Consider the following 16,148-nt stretch of genomic DNA (forward strand, 5'->3'; position numbering starts at 1 on the left):
GGCTCAAAAAGAGAGGGGGCAAATAAAATAGGGCTAAAATTTGATTTGAGATAAAGAAATACTTATGAAAATAAAAATTAAGCCTTTAAAATCTCCTGGCAAGAATTCTTAGATTGTACATGATGACAAACTAGGCAAAAAAAAAATTAACATCACAACCAACTTAATCAACATTTTAAAATATTATCATCAGGAAGCCAAAACACATTTCATTCTACCAAAAATAAAGGCATTCTGGAATAAACAGAACACTTGTTCCTTGTATCTACTCTCGTGAGGGTGAGACATGGTAGAAGGATGCCACCTATAGGCCAGGTTTAAACACACTGCAGAAGCTGCCCGGGTCCCCATATTCCTAGTATCCCTGAACAGTTACTGCTTCGCCACATCCTTACTATGAGGCTCTGGGTAGCCAAATGTGCCAATTTAGTAACAAATCACAGTCTTTGAAAAGTCAGTAAACTGGACTATTTTCATTGCAGTTTTGGAAAAATAGCTAACCCAGCCACCATTGCCTTCGTTTACATTCTAAGAATGATTCAGCCATACAATCTTCTGTTTAGTTTAGTGTTCAATTCATCTGCGATTTGTTAACAGAGGCATTCTAGTCGTCCATGGAAAAAATATTAAGCAGATAAAAGACTTTGGGCAAGTGTCCTTTCACTTCTCTGAACCACAATTTCTCAGCAAGAAAACCAAGAGAGTGGCTCCTAACTGGTCTCTGAGTCCCCTTCTAGCCTTAATATTTATTACACAGTTCCTAAGAGTCATTCTATGACTTTCCAGGGAATCACTGACACGAGATCAATGTTTAAGCAAAAAAGGAAAGAAAATACCTCTCGAGCTCTGTCAGCGGGCTCGTAGTGGGGCTTGGGCTCCGGAGCGTGGTAGCTTGGCTTGCCCCTCTCCTGCGGCGGCGGCGGCTGCTGCGGGTGCGGCCTCCTGTGGTCATGCTGTAGAGACAGGAGATAGGCTTGTTCTTGTTGCAACTGCCTCTGGAGCCTCTCTGCCTGCCGGTGCTCCTCCATCTCCCGCCATCGGCACTCCTTGGAGAGGGAGAGGAGAACACTAAATCTATGGGACACTGCAGAGCTCACCTCTTCTTTGGATTCATTCTCAACCTCTTAAAAAGACAATGCCCTTCCCCCCCCCCTTGATTGAGAACAGAGCAAAATGACTGGGATTTTAAATAGCATATTACCTGTGGAAAAATCTGACAGCTTGTTGCTAACCATAATATCACTGGACAGAGAGAGAATTCAATTAAAAGTTGGTTTCGGTGGTTTCAAAAGTAAGAATATACTAGACAAAAATCCTACAGCACGTGCTTTGAACTTTCAGCCCTTAGCACTCTAGTATGTTCACTGAATGCCAAGTTCTGTTCAAAACCTTGCTATCTACCAAAGAGAACAGTTAACTCTTTAACAGGAAATAAATATATAGAAGCCACCTCGAAAAGTTGCCTAAAGTAGCATGACCACAGAGGACGTCTCCATTTGAGCCTGTCAGTCCACAGCACTAACCAAAATGGTCTGGTGGTCACCACAGCTCCGTCCAAAGCTCAGGGGAGGGACAGATAAACGAACCCTAATGGTACAAACAAGACAGATACGGGGCGTTACCAGTAGCATGGCCTGCTCCTGGAGGAGCTGCTGCTGAAGGACTTCCAAGTGCCGCTGCTCCTCTTCTAGCTGCCGCCTGATATACTCCTGTCACACAGAAATCAACCAGCAATCAATTTATCCAAAAGGAAAGCATCAGAACCACCTGAATGGAGCACCAAGAACCTTTGCCCCAATGATCTTCGGTGGTAATTCGCTTAGTGATTAATATATTAATATATTACAAAGCGTATGGGGAAGGATTTTCCCAAGATCTTCAAATTGGCCAAGATCTAAAGAGTCTAATGAATGATGATATACACTCCACTGATACATACAAAGGTATCTGAAAATTCTTCTGTTAGAACACAGCTGTTTAACACAAATACGGGATTTCAAAGGACCATGATATTCCTCTTAAGGATGGTAGACTCCAGAGAAATCAAGAGTTTAATTAGATAAATCAGAGGGCTCACACTGCCCCAGAAGGTTCTTATTAGTCATTATTTATAACTAGCATGCACTGCCAATTTTTAAAACCCTAAACCAAAACCTATTTAATATTAAAATGGAACAAACTTGATTTGTGTTTTCTCTGATGACACAGAAGGTACGCAGAATGACTACATTCTGAAAGCCATGGTCTGTGGACAACAGACTCAGGTGATTTCTCACAAATGAACAGGCCCAGGCTCTTCATAATGAGATTATGACAGAGAGAGAGAGAGAGAGAGAGTGTGTGTGTGTGTGTGTGTGTGTGTGTCTGGGGGGAGATGGGGTAGGGGTAGGGGGTTGGGGGAAGCCTATTTTCAAGGGGAAGAGAACAAGTCTCTGCAACAATGAAAACAGGTAAACACACCCAAAATATGTAAAGAGGAGAAACCCAACCTTGAAGTCACATGCATATTTAAGAGACTAAGATATGACCTTATCTTTATCTAGGACCTCTAGAAAGCCCTCCAATTTCCTCAGTCTCCTGATTTGAGAAATGAGTATCAAGAATAGTCTCTTGCAACTCTTAAGATTTTTTGTGAGGCTCAAATAGGAGACAGACATGAAACAACTTTGAAATACAAACGAAAGAAGTTTCCTTCCTTTTCAACAGGGAAAAAAGCTTACTACTCCATACAGGGAGTAGACTACAGGGTCCATGTGAAATTTTATTCTGAAATTCAGATTATATTTTTACAGTGTCTAATGCTGACCATCCAACTTGTACTACGGCACACACTTTAAAATAAAAATAGCCAGACATCTGGGCTGGACAGGAATTTTAGTTCACCAATAATTCTGGTTGAGAGAATGCTGGATAACACAAATCATAACATATTATTTCCTTAGAAATCTTTATCTTACAAAATAAATTTTGCCGAAAAAAGCCAATCTGATTGCAACGTGGGCTCCAAGCCCCATGCTTATAAGTCTAACCCTACGTGGCACATGCTATGCCAAGCACTGCCCTTGCGTGACATGTGGCCTTCCCCAGCAACAGCTAGGAAAGGAATCTGAATTCCAACTCACCTCTTCTTTGAACTAGACAGGCCTGAACCATAATGTGAGAGATGAAATTAGCACAGCTGGGTGGGGTTTTTGTTTTTTGGGTGGGGTTTTTTGTGCCTTCAAAACACAAGGACAACCAGGAAAATCACATCTATCCAAATCACAAAGGTCCTAACATATAACAAGCACACGGAATATAATTATACATGTACACAAACATGCACATGTAATGAAGAAATGACACGTTTCTCACAGCCCTGTTAACACAGGGGATATTTTGCAAAAGAATAAGGAAAGCAGAATGAAACTACTTGGATGCTTTTTTTTTTTTAATTAGTGCTTGTTATACACAAAAGCTAATGACTGCCATTAGAACATGAAAGATTAAGTATTACTCTCAAACCCTCCTCTCACCATCGAATTGCAAGAATCATCCCTAGGACATTTAATTTTTAAAAGCTCACTTTTACTCCTCGTTGCACTCCCCAAGTAAAAATTACAACGTGGAAAAAAACCAAAACAACAACAACAAAAAGCCCCAAAACACACCACGGTCAACTGGCCAAGAATGTCGATAAGGTAACAGAAAGTATCACTTAAATTCCTAGAAAGAACTGGTAAAGATGCGGAGAACCTGAAGCATATGATAGTATCAAGAACAGTGGCTGAATAATCAACTTTGGAAGTTAATACCATTGTTGATAAGTATCTTAAGTATGAATTTCAAGTATTATTCAAATCGGTGCCTGTTCATATCTTTTTTCCTTTACCCAAACCTCATAACAAAGAATGATCAATTCTAAGATGTGAGAGGTGAGGAGGCTCTGAGGGGCTCACACTGACAGCACAAACACAAAAGCAAAGTCGGGTTTTATTTGCACAGGTGGTTCAAGGAACAGATTTCTAAAGACAGCTATAGCTGACATCAATAAAATGCTGTAAGTATTACCAAAACATGAATGATCTTTTTTGGCTGAATAAAACCATAATGTTATTAGTTTTTCTAATGCTACAGAAAGATATACTGCATTATATACAAATATGTTTATTACAATATTCAGCTACTGGATACTTCAAACATCTTGTGGCTGGTTTTTAATTTCACTAAAGAAAAGGCTAATTATCATCCAGATATTTGGGGTTCAAAGCATTTATTTAAGCCAAACCCAAGAAGACCTATTCAGAAATCTTTTGGGTATCACACTATTTGGAGACCATTTAACTGGTTTCAAGGTTTCTAATGTCAAGATTTATCCATCATTTTTTAAAGATGAGACCCTGTTTACTGCTATGCTTCCAAGCGTGCCTCAGCATTTCGAAACCTCTGACGTCCTGAATGTGTTGTGCATGTGCCCCAAATCCCCCAACTCTACTAAGCAACAAACCTCACAAATTCATGGGTGGAACATTCTTTTGTGAACTAACCTGTTCTCTTTCAACTCTCCTTTTTTCTTCTTCTGCCCGCCTCCTCTCTTCTTCTTCTTTACGTCTTCTCTCCATTTCCTCCAGACGCCTCTTCTCTTCTTGTTCTCTCCTTCGCTGTTCACGTTCTTGCTGCCTTCTAGCTTCCCGCTCTCTCCTTTGTTGCTGTGGGAGTGAAGACATGTAATCAGCAGGGATCTTCCCCCTACAGCTCTCATGACAGTCTGCTGACCAGTTATAGGTAGGTGCTAATGAGGGGAGCTCTACTGGCCAGTTATTGCTACACTGCCCCTTGGCCCCTATGTACTAGTGTCCTCATAAATATTGGTCAAAGGTGGTGTATTTCTGTGAATCTTTACACAGTTTGGTTCCATTTTGATTATCAACTATTCCCCATTCTTCAATGTATTAGAGCAACCAAGGGACAGGAAATTCTTTATTCTTACATAATACTAACAGAATTACACAGGGCCCTTAAGCCAAAGAAAAAGACGACAAAGGAATAAAGGAGAATAGAAGTAGAGCAAAGAAAGGTGAGAAATAATCAAAAAGAAGAAAAGGAAAGGAAGCATGTGTCAGCAAAAAAAGAAATGGACATCAACAAGGATAAGACATGCCAGTATTATTACAATGAATGTAAGAAACTGCTATGGCACTCATGCTTACTATGTGTCTTGCACTGTGCTGAGTGCCTGATATTCATTACTCCATTTCCGTTACCTAACGTAATTCTTGTAACAAAACCTAGGAAGCAGGTATTTCTTTTTTTTTATAATAATTTTTTATTATGTTATGTTAGTCAGCATACAGTATATCCTTAGTTTTTGATGTAATGTTCCATGATTCATTACTTGCATATAACACCCAGTGCACCATGCAACACGTGCCCTACTTAATACCCATCACCGGCCTATCCCAATCCCCCACCCCCCTCCCCTCTGAAGCCCTCAGTTTGTTTCCCAGAGTCCATAGTGTCTCATGGCTCATTCCCCCTTCTGTTTACCCCCCTTCATTCTTCCCTTCCTTCTCCTACCGATCTCCCTATTTCGTATGTTCCATAAATGAGTGAAACCATATGATTATTGTCTTTCTCTGCTTGACTGATTTCACTTAGCATAATCTCCTCCAGTCTCATCCATGTTGCTGCAAATGTTGTGAAATCGTTCCTTCTGATGGCTGAGTGATATTCCATTGTATATATGGACCACATGGAAGCAGGTATTTCACTCCTACTTTACAGATGAAAAAACAGGTTCAGAAGAGTTAAGTGACTTGCCCAGTGTTACCCAGCAAGCAAGCCCCCAGCTGGAAGGGTCAATCTGCCTCTAACGCCTATAGTATTAACCAGACATAATCGTGCATCCTACCAACAGGGAGGCTGGTGCTACTAATCACCAGACGCACTATGACGGCCTTTCCTAATCCAGGCTATCCTATATAACCCCACAGAAGAGAACACTGGGACACGCTGGGCACTTAATCTGGCTGCTTGTCTCATCCAGCCCCAGACATGTGTCTGCCAATAACGCACTTCCACAGTATCAAACATAAAATTAACCAACTCTTCTCACAAATATGAAAAACATTAGCCTCTAGAGTGACACCATCCAACAGATTCTCTGGGATGATGAAAATGTTCTGTCTCAGTACTATTCAACAGAGTAGCCACTAGCCACATGTTGTTACTAAGTACCTGAAATGTGACCTGTACAACTGAGGAACTTAGTTTTCAATTTTATTTCAATGAAGTTATAGCCACATGTGGCTAGTGGCTACCGTGTTGGACCACAAAGCTCTGAAGAATACAAAGCCACCAAATTTCTTAAGACACAGAAAGCTGATATTATTACCACAAACATTTATGTGATACTTAGATTATTAAGTAAGAAACTTTGGGATAAAGCTACTGGAGATATTAGATACAAATATTTATAATGGGTATAAAAGTAGGTATTTATTATAGTTTCAGTATGCCTTCTAGGTCCCCTCCCACCCCTGCCACAACAAGCACTCGTTCTGAAGGCAGACATTTAAAATGATTTCCTGAGAAATGTATAGAAATGTCGTACGTGTGGAACCTCTGGACAGAGAGGATTACTTGGTACCTGGCCTCTCTCGGCTGAGTGCTACATCACCACTACTCTCAATACAGTCCCGAATCAGCTTTTGGCTCACCCTCCTTTCTTATTCCACATGTTCCACTGTTTTATTCCCCTCCCCCCACTGTCTGCTCTTAGAATTCAATGCACAAAAATGCACCAGTTCCCATGGGTGGGGGTGGGAGTCATAAAAAGAGCGGAGTTCCTGTCTGTCTAGAAATTATAACTTAAATGGCGAAGGCATCTTTATTAAATTCAAACACCTACACTGCCCCATACAATGCACTTGGCTGCCTGTCATTTGCTGGATTAATGCCTTTATACTTTTTAAAAAAATCTTAAAAAAAGAGAAAAAGAGGACCCTATTCAAAATCAAATCCAGGGAGGACAACAGAGAACAACCACCTATGTGCCAAAGGACTCAGGAGTGAGGGCTTTCTGTACTGAGGCCTTTCTCTACTGCCATGGTGCAGCTTGCATTCAGGGCACCAGGCCCTGAGCACTGCCCTGCACCCCTGGGAGGGAGGTCTTTCTTTCGTAAAACTAGCTACCAGAAAATAAAACAAACAAAACCACCTCCCCCAGCCCCAGGACTTCATAAGCAACATAACACAGAAACTTACGGTAAGAAATATGAGAGTCTCATAAAGTGTTTCTACTTCAAAGCAAATTAAATTAGATCTTTTATTTTATATCTTTTGCCTTTTCTATATAGGAGCAAAAAGAAGTGAGTGGTTTTTACCAGTACATCACTTACAACAAACACACAGTAGCTAAGAACACGACCGTTTTTCTAACACTGGGAATAAAAACCATTATGTTTTGCCAATTGGGAAACAGGTTTCTTTGCTTTAAATAGAAATTATTTAATTCCTCCAGGTATTCCTAGCTTCTGAACTTTTCTTTTTATAAAGACATTCAAAATAAAACAAAAAGCCTCCTGATAAACCTAAAACACAAAGAATCTCATTCAATCAGTTTGGAAGCTTAAAATGGTATGTTTTCCTGGAAGAGGTGAACATGGAAGTTCTGTGGAAGCCTCCATCCTGAGGAGTGACAGTGGTTCTGTGTACACTAGGGTTTTTATGGAGAGACTCAGCACTGCTTAGTTCTGAGAACAATCATGGGCAAGGCTGGCAACAATCAGGATACTTTCAGGTTTATAAAAGAGAACTGGCTTGCTAGAATACACTGGGTTTAGCAAATACCTGGCAGGCCAGGCAAGAAGGGCCCCACCTCTGGATGAAAGAATCTACAATCACAACAAAGCTGGACAGAAAGTTACCTAATGAGGTATGTACACAATTTTTTTCCAAGTTAGACAGAAGGAAAACAGGAGAATGAAGAAAAGAGAAACAAAAAGAAGAAAGAGAAGCAGTGTCTACACCCTTAAAATTCCTCCCTAGCTTCTGAGAATTTGGGTTCCAAGTAAAACAGATTAATAGGAACAGGTCAGAAAGGGCAAAGAACTTTATACACGGACACTGAATTTTATAACTTTTAGACAAAAAAGAAGCCAAAATGGGTTAGAAGGGTCCTTTGAGAAGTTGTAGTTCACCATGGAATCCTAGAAAGAGAAGTGAAATGACTCAAGGAACAGGGGTTCTGGTCCTGATTCTGCTTCCCTGATACAAGCTACTTCCCTTCCCTGAGCCTATTTCCTGACTTGTCAGAACAGAGGTGTGTGAGGTGGGGGTGGGAGGGAAGCAGCCTATATCACCAATCATCATGGTGTGGAGTTTGCAATGGTGTTTTGTTTTTTTTTTTAAGTCAACAGTTGGTGTCTACAGTGAGAAAAAAATTTTATAAAGGTCTCATAAGCAATGAACTGTAAGAGAATCATTCCTCTTCAAAAGATCTGGACTTTACCTTTCCTTGCCCCCGCCCCCCAACCACCCTGGGGAGAGTACCCTGACACAGTGAGATTAAAAGAGAAGGAGAACAGTGAAGAGCTAAGATGGTAGGTCTCTACATCAGCAGTCTCTAAAAGTGAACAATCAATGGAGGTCTAGGAAAAGAAAACAATGAACTTGTATTTACTTATATTTGTAGCTCACCCTTTAAAAACAGCTCTTTTTGCATGCTTTATAATATACATACTCAGTGCAAGGGTATATAAGTAGATCGATCTCTATCAGATTTATACCTTCAGTTTCTTTTACTGATGGAATGGATGCATGATTAAAGATCTTTCCAGGCCACTGCATTGTTCTAAGCAATGCCACATGACCACAGAGACACAGATCCAACCCACAACAACCTTAGACAGGCGCTTACTGCCATTTCTTTATATACCATACAGACTACTAAGCATTATTTTTAGATATGATGTTGAAATGAAGGTCCCCACTTAAAGACATGGTATCACAGTAACAGAAAGAAAAGCTACAGGCTGCACTTGTTTTTTCCTCTATTATTAAAAAAATTTTTTCTTTAATTTGAAAGCAAAGCCGTCCCCATCTCTGCTGATGCTTTGGCTATCCAACAGGCTATCAGGAGCTGATAGCAAGGACTCCTCCACAGAGCCAGGAGGGGAAACAACTTTCAATCGGAGTCCTGGATGTTGCCATGGTCAGGTCTGGGAAAAATGACCGGCCACCTGCCACTCAACTGCCAAAAAGCTGGCAGCCAGATGCAGTCTAGCATCCAACTCAAACTAGCCTCCAGATTCAAATTTCCTGCATCTACAGAGAAGAAAAGGGGAAGTTGTGGAGGAGAAGCAGAGAGGGAGGAAACCAGGATCAGAGCTGGCTTTCCACGTGTTAGCTCTCTCCCCTGGAGCTTCTGCCTGCCCAATGCATTGAGCACAAGTATGATCTTAGGCCACCGACTCCCTAGACCAACTTCTCATCTTCCCTCTCCTGAGTTTGTTGTCACCTCAAGTCTCAGGAAATGGCAGGACCTTGGTGCACATCCTCTGGTCACACAGGTTCTAAGTGGATGCACTCATTCTCCTCCGAGGCAGCAAAGTGGTAAGACGTGTACAATCCATCTTCTTGATTGTTTCCAACTGTACTGAGGGCAGGGCTCCCAGCTCAGTAGGAAATCTAACTAAATTCTACTAAGAAGCAAATTTTAAGTGATCTTGCAAACAGCCTTTTCCACTTTACAATTTTTTAAATGATTTTATTTCTTTGGGGAAAAGGCGAGACAGCATTGGCAGGGGGCAGAGGGAGAGAAAGAATCTCAAGCAGGCTCGTGATCAAAACCGGAGCCAAAATCAAGAGTCAGACACTTAACTGACTGAGCAACCCAAGCACGCCTTACGTTTTAAATTTTCATTAAAGTACTAAGTACTTTAAAAAGTCAAAAAGAATATAAGACTTATATCAAAAATAAGGTGTACCATTTCTCCTCACCCCCAATTCTTACTCCCAAGGTATAACCACTTTCAATGCTTTTAGCTTTATCCATAGTATTTACAACCTGATTTTTTAAAGATTTTTAAATTTTATTTATTTGACAGAGAGACAGCCAGCGAGAGAGGGAACACAAGCAGGGGGAGTGGGAGAGGAAGAAGCAGGCTCCCAGCGGAGGAGCCGGATGCAAGGTTCGATCCCAGAACGCCAGGATCATGTTCTGAGCCAAAGGCAGAAACTTAACAACTAAGCCACTCAGACGCCCCTACAACCTGATTTTTAAATAACGTTTATAAGAGCTATTTAAAATTTTCTTTCCACTTTAGACAGCATCTATTGATTTTTCCCAAAGAATATCCACCATACAGCACCATCCTATGCTCCCAATCTAGTCCTATAACAATTTCTGGTTAAATGAAAACCATATTCAAGGCAAACTTGAGTTTTCTGGGGAGCTATTAATTGCCTTATTTTTGTCATTGCTGTCGTCTGTTTCACTGGCTTTCTATGGGTCCATCACAAAATCATCTGTAACGTCTCCTATACAACCAGACCTCCTCCCAATATGGTCAAAGTCAATCAGGTATTCTTTCCGCAGTCTCAGAGACTGACTCTCACAGCCCTCCCTTCCCCTATGCCAACCAACACTGCTTGCTCTTCAGGCATCCTGTACTTGTCCATCAACTTACTAGGAGCCCTTCTCAACACTCTCCTATACAGGATCCCGTTTCCTAGAGCCCTTGTCACCTCTTCGCCATTTGCCAGAACGTATCCTCCAGTAGCTTCTTGAAGAGGAGTGAAGACAAGGCAAAAGGCTGTAGGGACCTTGCAGGCCAGACCACAGAATTTTTACCCTCACAATGTACATATAATTTTGGCCGAGGGAAGTAATTTTCTCTCAGATTTCCACAAGTATGGCTATGTCATTTTCCAGTTTCTGACAGTGCTCCTGGAGAATCTCAGACCATTCAGATTCTTGATACTTAGTATAAGACCCATGCACATCCCTCTACCTGCTTCCCCCACCGTGGCTTTCAGGATCCTCTTTTCACCCCAGACATTCTTAATGTCAAGACAATGTATGTGCATTTGTATGGGTCTTTTTTTGTTCATTGTGCTGGGTACTCAGTACATCTTTCAGTCCAGAATTTCTATTTCTTAGTTCTGGAAACTTTCCTTGAATTACTTTCCTTGTTCTCCCTATAGTAATTATTTCCTGGACCATTTAATTAAACGGAAGTTAAAGCCCCTGGACTGATTCTGTTTCTCCTCTGTTCCCCATAAACTTAACTCCCTCCCTCAACACATATACACACACAAACACACACACACCCATACATTTTGGGAATTTTAATTTATAAAAAAACTTTTCAAAAATTCTTATTTTCTGAACATTCTTATTTCATGAATATTATATGTTCTTCTCACTCTAAGGATATTAAGATTCTGTGCATGTGCATATGTGTGAGATATTTACTCTGTTCCCTACACTGTCAACTTCCTTCAAGGTCCTTCTTCCATTTGTCTTGGAGTCTTTCGTGTTAAAGATTTTTCTCAGCACCCACAATCTTGGCTGCCCACTCACATGTAAGACAGTAAAAAGCCACCTGTAAGGGCTGTGGAGAGCACCTGGTAACTATTAAGCTTTAGAGCAAGGTGATGTGAGGCAGTACGGTCATTTCATTGGGCCTTATGGCCTTGGGCTAGGAATCTCCGCAATATTCTAAGCACCCCCCCCCCCCTCCCCCTGCCGGGGCTGAGCAGCACGTGTAGGAAAAGAAGGTGGCATCTCTGGTCAGTGTGGCTGCCAGCACTATGCGGCTAAGGTAAGTGTGCCTACAAGTAGCCCTCTCTCCACATACTTGGTCGTGCCGGAGCTCTTGATGTTCTGAGGCTCTGCTGTTCACTTTTTCTAAGAAGTCTGCATCTGCTCTAGCTGAGGAGAAAAACACAGCAGCCTGGCTGCCTGGGGTGGGAGAACCTAACTGTACACATGTACGGGCTTTCAGCCTTACTCTTTGCCTCTCATTTTTGACTCTCTCCCAGAATTTGCAGTATTAGCCTTCTTACAGTCTTCACTCTTCCATGCACTAATTTCCACAATTTGGTTTCCTTTCTTATCCTCATCGTCCTTGTTGTTTATACCATTTTTGTTTGTTCAGTCACTTTACCAGGATTTCTCAATGGAAGTGAGATAAGCATCATGTTTTTGTTCAACTGTTTTCAAAAGTCAATATAATTGCTATTATGTAATTATTTAACACAATTAAAAATTATTAGAAGCTTAACTCAAAATGCACACCATAAAATAACAGTAAGTAAACATCTTACAAATAAGAACAGACTACAACTGATGCTTTCAACTGTCAAATGAAAATCTCCAAAAGGCTTTTTCTTCTGTTTCCCATGTAAGTACCATACTCTTGGTAACTAGATCAACACACAAAAAAAGACCATAAACTCCTTGAGAGCAGGAATCATGTTTTGCTCATCTTTTTCACTCTGTCGTAGATAACATAATACTTTTTTGAGTTGAATCTAACACTCACATCAAACATACGAACATACGGCATCCAAGACAAAAACTGCTATCTTGGCTGCCGTTTATCATTTAGAGTAATAAAAGACTAAAGAATCCATTCTTATCTCTAGGTCCTAACAAGATCCAATCAAATCCTAAAGCCATCTTTTTGAGACCACTTGTTAAGTACATAAAGGCTTAAACAATAATAATTACATTTGGACAGTGTCTCATACTTCATACAACATACCCTTTCTGCCTCAGGATATTCTATAAGGTCCTTTAAAGTACTTTAAGGTGTCTCTGGAATTCAAATTAGAGATCTCAAGCCCAAAGGTCCATTTAAGAATGGGCATAAATTTCAAGAACAAGTCCCTTCTTTCCAGAGATGCATCTAGGACTACAAATGACCGATTCATCCATTTGAGAAATATTAAGCACCATAATCAGTATACAAAGATAAACTAGACACAGTCCCTCTTCTTGAAGTCTCGTAGGGGACATAAGCCATACACTTCTAAAAAACCACAAGACAACGTGGAAAGGGCTAAGTTTTCTAGGAATAGTCCACTAAGCAACTTCTGGTTTGCAAACCAACTGGTTGACAAGACTGAGGCTAAAGTGAAAAAACCAAGCAATTACCGATTCCTCTTCCACATTATGCTTTAACATTTGAAACTGTAAACTGGACCAAGAGCAAGGTTTTAAACTATCAACCATAAAAACCACCTCACTCAGACAGGTTCTCAATTTAAGGGAAGAGGGATAATTAAAACTAAAAGAAAACCCTTAGTAAATATATCTTAATAGATAATTAATGTGAAAAGCTGGCCTCTTGCAAGAAAACCTCAAAAGAAGGTAGCCAAAAATAAAACACATATGCCGTCAACCATCAACTAAGTAACATCAATTCATACTGGATTAACCTTTTGCCTGTGATTTCAAATAACAAAACCTAGGAGACTCTAACAGACATGCCTTTTCAGGCTTTCCCCACTAAGAATGATTAACATGATATAATCCTGTGAAGCATTTGCAAACTGATGTCATCATTATTTTCTTAAATCACTCTTTGAAAACAAAATCAAACAGACTGAAAAACTGCATGATGCTATAAAGTGATTTCCAAATCTCTCAAATTGTAAAGAGATTTCCGATTCCTTAAATTTTCCCAAGCATGCCTAAGTATGTACTTTTCCAGCTATGCTTTAATTAGGTTCCCCTTCTTGTTTGGTATTTAAAAGTAATGCTTTCATCTCACAATTCTAAAAACTTTTCTGAATAGGTCACACTGATAATAGTGAGGTCCATTCAAACACACTCCACTGGACTTACTGGCTTTAGTAGAAACTAACTGACTTTAATAAACCAGTCTATTCTTCACATTCAGCTACCCCAAGCACTTCTGAGGTCATGTTACTTACTGCAAAGACAGGCCACCAATCGTTGAGGTTTATTCTTACAAGTTCTGATGAAGCCTTAGTAGAAAAACTATTTGATTCTCCCCAAAGACAATTCTTCCCCATCTTCAGGCAACAAGTAACATCTGTTGAATAAAGCTAACTCTTACAAAATTTAACTGTAAATATAACCAAACACTACACTAGGATGCCAAAAGAACACCTGAGATCTTATATGGAGTTCTGAAAGACTAGACAGCTACCCCCTGGAAAAACAACAACAACAACAAAAACGAGCTGCCCAACTTGACAGAAAGCAAGGCCTGGGCTGTTGGGCACTGGCACCCCCCGATGCACATATCACAGGTGCAGCTGTAAAAAAAAGGTAACCCTGTGCTAATATGTACTCTTGATGTGACATAGTCATGATCTGCCACACAAGTGCTTTTGTGTGGGCAAAGAAGGGTGAGGAAATGGTTCTTCTTTCTTTACAATTCAGAGACCCTGCTGGGGTGAAGGAGTCCAATATGCCTTCCTTCCAAGATCTCAGAGCCAACAAATACATGGGGCAGTTTATTAATTTTTTCTTAGAAACTTTCATGTTTCCCTATTGCTACAATTTAACTTCAGTACAGATCTCATTTCACACAGAAAATTAATTTTTCTCTTGCTTTCCTTTGTTTTTAATTTCTTCCACTTCACCCACCTCTCTCAAATTTTGGTCACTTTGGAATTTGTAGAAATGCTAGAAATGAATATAACCATGTGTCCTCTTGGTGGAATAAAAAGCAAAGAAACTGCTGGGGCTGACACTAACACTGACCCCCAACCTGAGGCAACCAAAATCACAAAGTGACAACTGCAACTCCAGGGCTAAAACAGTCTACAGAGCACAGGCACCATGGTGATCTTCCCAAAGGGTAAGACTGGGAAGAGATAGGGAATTGGGTTTTTTTTCTTTTAAAGGAAAGAATAAATTCTAAGCTTAAACGAAAAGTTTGATATTGACTCCTATATATACCAAAAAGATCATTTACACACAGTTAAAATAACCCAACAGAATGTGCTGCTGTTATGATGGCACCAAAGGCTTGCTCAAAACAAATCTTCCCTAAGAAATTGTCTTTTTTTTTTTTTTTTGAAATTTACTAAAGTAGCAAGCCAAACCTCAGACAAACATATCTTGCTTTTACTAATCATCTGGTAAGTTTCCATGAGGTCAAAATGAAGAAGTATAAACTAGACAGGAAACTTAAATATGTAACAGGTTCAAAAACATATCCAAAGTATACCAACTAACACAGTAATCTTAAGACTACTGCTCTTAATATTTGTATTAAAAATAGACAAAGAATGAGAAAACATCCTAATCAAATATGTGGCTGTCATGGGAGCAGGGAGAAATAGTTAACAGGTATCAAATCAAGACTCAATGGAACAAGAGCACAAACCATTAGAATAAGATAACAATACAATTAAATATACTTCATTTGTATCCCCCCAAAAGGGAAAGGATGGAATTTGGGAGAAAAAGCTGGCTTGTGAACAATTTTTATGAGGAAAAAAAAAATTAGCTAGAGGCAGCATTCTATTTGAGACAGAGGTGTGATGATGCATCTAAATATGAAAGGTAATACAGTCATATTAACATTTTTGATGCAGGGGGTCATTACCACATGGGGTTCTGAATCTGGATGCAATACTTCAGTAAGCGGAGGACACCCTGAGTGGGTCTTGCTGAGAAAGACTGGGGAGCAGACTCAACCACCTGAGAAGCTGTGAGGTCCAGGAAAGGACTGGACTGAAGCTGCCAGTGTGAACTTGGCTGCCTGAGCTCAGCATTCTCCCCCTTTCAACCTGGGACCATCCAAAAACAACAAGGAAAATGGGAAACAGAAACAGAAACCTCATTTCCAGCAAAACTGAGAGACAGCCTTGAAAATATCTGTGAGGACTTCTAAGACCTCCAGTTCACACAGGAGCCAAGGAGGGGGAAGTAGAGAAAGATAAAGGAGAGGGATCCTAGCAGCAGCACATCTCAAGGAGCAAAGGAAGAGGGGAATATACACATACTGATTTCTTAAAGATGAAGGACCTATGAGGGGCAAAAGCACTCACCTGCAAAGAGGGCTCAGGGATGGCAGGAGTCCTTAGCCCCAATGAGCCTAATTTTGTGGCAATTGAAAACAAAGGAAAATCTGTACTCAGTTTCCCCACAACCTCAACTTTTGGGTCATTTCTTTTTG

At 40.3% G+C, this 16,148-nt stretch overlaps 1 protein-coding gene across 17 annotated transcripts in view; it reads right to left on the reverse strand.

Annotated features, from left to right (window-relative positions):
* The window catches only part of MAP4K4 (mitogen-activated protein kinase kinase kinase kinase 4), a 186,737-nt gene that overhangs the window by 37,457 nt on the left and 133,132 nt on the right, over positions 1-16,148 (reverse strand). For 12 of the 17 annotated variants that reach the window (XM_034658961.1, XM_034658960.1, XM_034658966.1 and 9 more), the window contains exons 12-14: positions 4,527-4,688; positions 1,623-1,709; positions 837-1,046 (exon numbers count right to left, since the gene is read on the reverse strand). In XM_034658961.1, the coding sequence (XP_034514852.1) occupies positions 837-1,046; positions 1,623-1,709; positions 4,527-4,688 (459 nt within the window). The remainder of the gene's footprint in view (positions 1-836; positions 1,047-1,622; positions 1,710-4,526; positions 4,689-16,148) is intronic. The other 5 variants (XM_034658964.1, XM_034658970.1, XM_034658971.1 and 2 more) reach the window with 1 other exon arrangement.

The sequence above is a fragment of the Ailuropoda melanoleuca genome, chromosome 4 (genome assembly GCF_002007445.2).
Source record: "Ailuropoda melanoleuca isolate Jingjing chromosome 4, ASM200744v2, whole genome shotgun sequence".
Lineage (NCBI taxonomy): Eukaryota > Metazoa > Chordata > Mammalia > Carnivora > Ursidae > Ailuropoda > Ailuropoda melanoleuca.